Here is a 1,001-nt window from a genome sequence, read left to right on the forward strand (position 1 = left end):
CTGTAGGAAAGGCCTGGGAAGCATCCTCAGAGTTTGTCCTGAAGGAGAGCTCACAGCAAGCACCAACAGCTTCTCCAAATGCTGCTTTTGAAGCCTGGATTCTGGGAAGTCAGCCTTGTGCCCTGCCAGGAGCCAGCCCTGCAGAGGGGTCTTCAGCATGAACAGGGTGAGACCCCACACCACGGCTATCCCTGCTACATCCCCTGGGGATGCTGAAGCCACATGTGCAAAGCCTTGGCCTGGGCTTGGAGAAGATCCCAGAGCTGCTGCAGGTCCTATTCCCCCCTCCTCGAGCTCGCCTGCTTCTTCAGCCCCACACATTCCTAAACAGGGTCCTTGCAGGCACCGTGGTAAAAGGACTGGAGAGGCAAATGCGTGGGATCGAGCAGGAAAATGCAGTCCACATGCATGCTGTGAGGGTGGCCATAACCAGGCACGGGTTCCCCTTGCTTGCAGAAGAAGAATTGGTTTGAATTCTCCCCGTTTCAGGGTAAAATGAAGAGGGGCGGCGGGTTTGCACTTACTGCTGGGACTGCTTCTCAGCCAGCTCCCGTGTCCGCTCCTGGGCAGGGAGAGAAGGGGAAAGCAAAATGAAAACCAGTAGAAAAGGGGTGGCACCAGCATCACCCCAACCAGCACCTGGAGGAGGCCAGGCTGGGAGAAGCCCTCAGGGGGCATCCACCCTTACCCCACCAACCCCCCGGTCCCACCGCTGACTGACCCACACTGTCCTCTGGATCATTTTGGCCACTTTGAGCAGCAGCTGCCCGAAATCTCCCGGCTCGAAGCTGGTGGCCGAGTGCTGGATGCAGAGGCAGAGCAGGAAGGCGGGCGTCAGCTTGTGGTCGTCCCCCCCAGGCTCGATCAGGGTCATGATGCGCCGCAGGAGCACGTCCTCAGCCGCCGGCTCGAACTCCAGCAGCAGCTTTCTTCGGGGGGCCCTGGGGCCGCCGGCGGGCGAGGGGGCCCGCTTTTTGGTGGGAGGGGCCCCCTCCCTTCCC

The 1,001-nt window shown here is 60.7% G+C and overlaps 1 protein-coding gene across 1 annotated transcript in view; it reads right to left on the reverse strand.

Moving 5' to 3' along the window:
• Nucleotides 1-995, reverse strand: part of LOC104545119 (ras-associating and dilute domain-containing protein-like) — a gene marked incomplete at both ends in the record, with an annotated part of 4,789 nt that extends 3,794 nt beyond the window's left edge. Inside the window, 2 exons of the mRNA XM_010190178.1 lie at nt 525-562; nt 722-995. Coding sequence (XP_010188480.1) covers nt 525-562; nt 722-995 — 312 coding nt within the window. The remainder of the gene's footprint in view (nt 1-524; nt 563-721) is intronic.
• Nucleotides 996-1,001: the final 6 nt, after the last annotated feature.

The sequence above is a fragment of the Mesitornis unicolor genome, unplaced genomic scaffold (genome assembly GCF_000695765.1).
Source record: "Mesitornis unicolor isolate BGI_N332 unplaced genomic scaffold, ASM69576v1 scaffold31198, whole genome shotgun sequence".
NCBI classification, from domain to species: Eukaryota; Metazoa; Chordata; class Aves; order Mesitornithiformes; family Mesitornithidae; genus Mesitornis; species Mesitornis unicolor.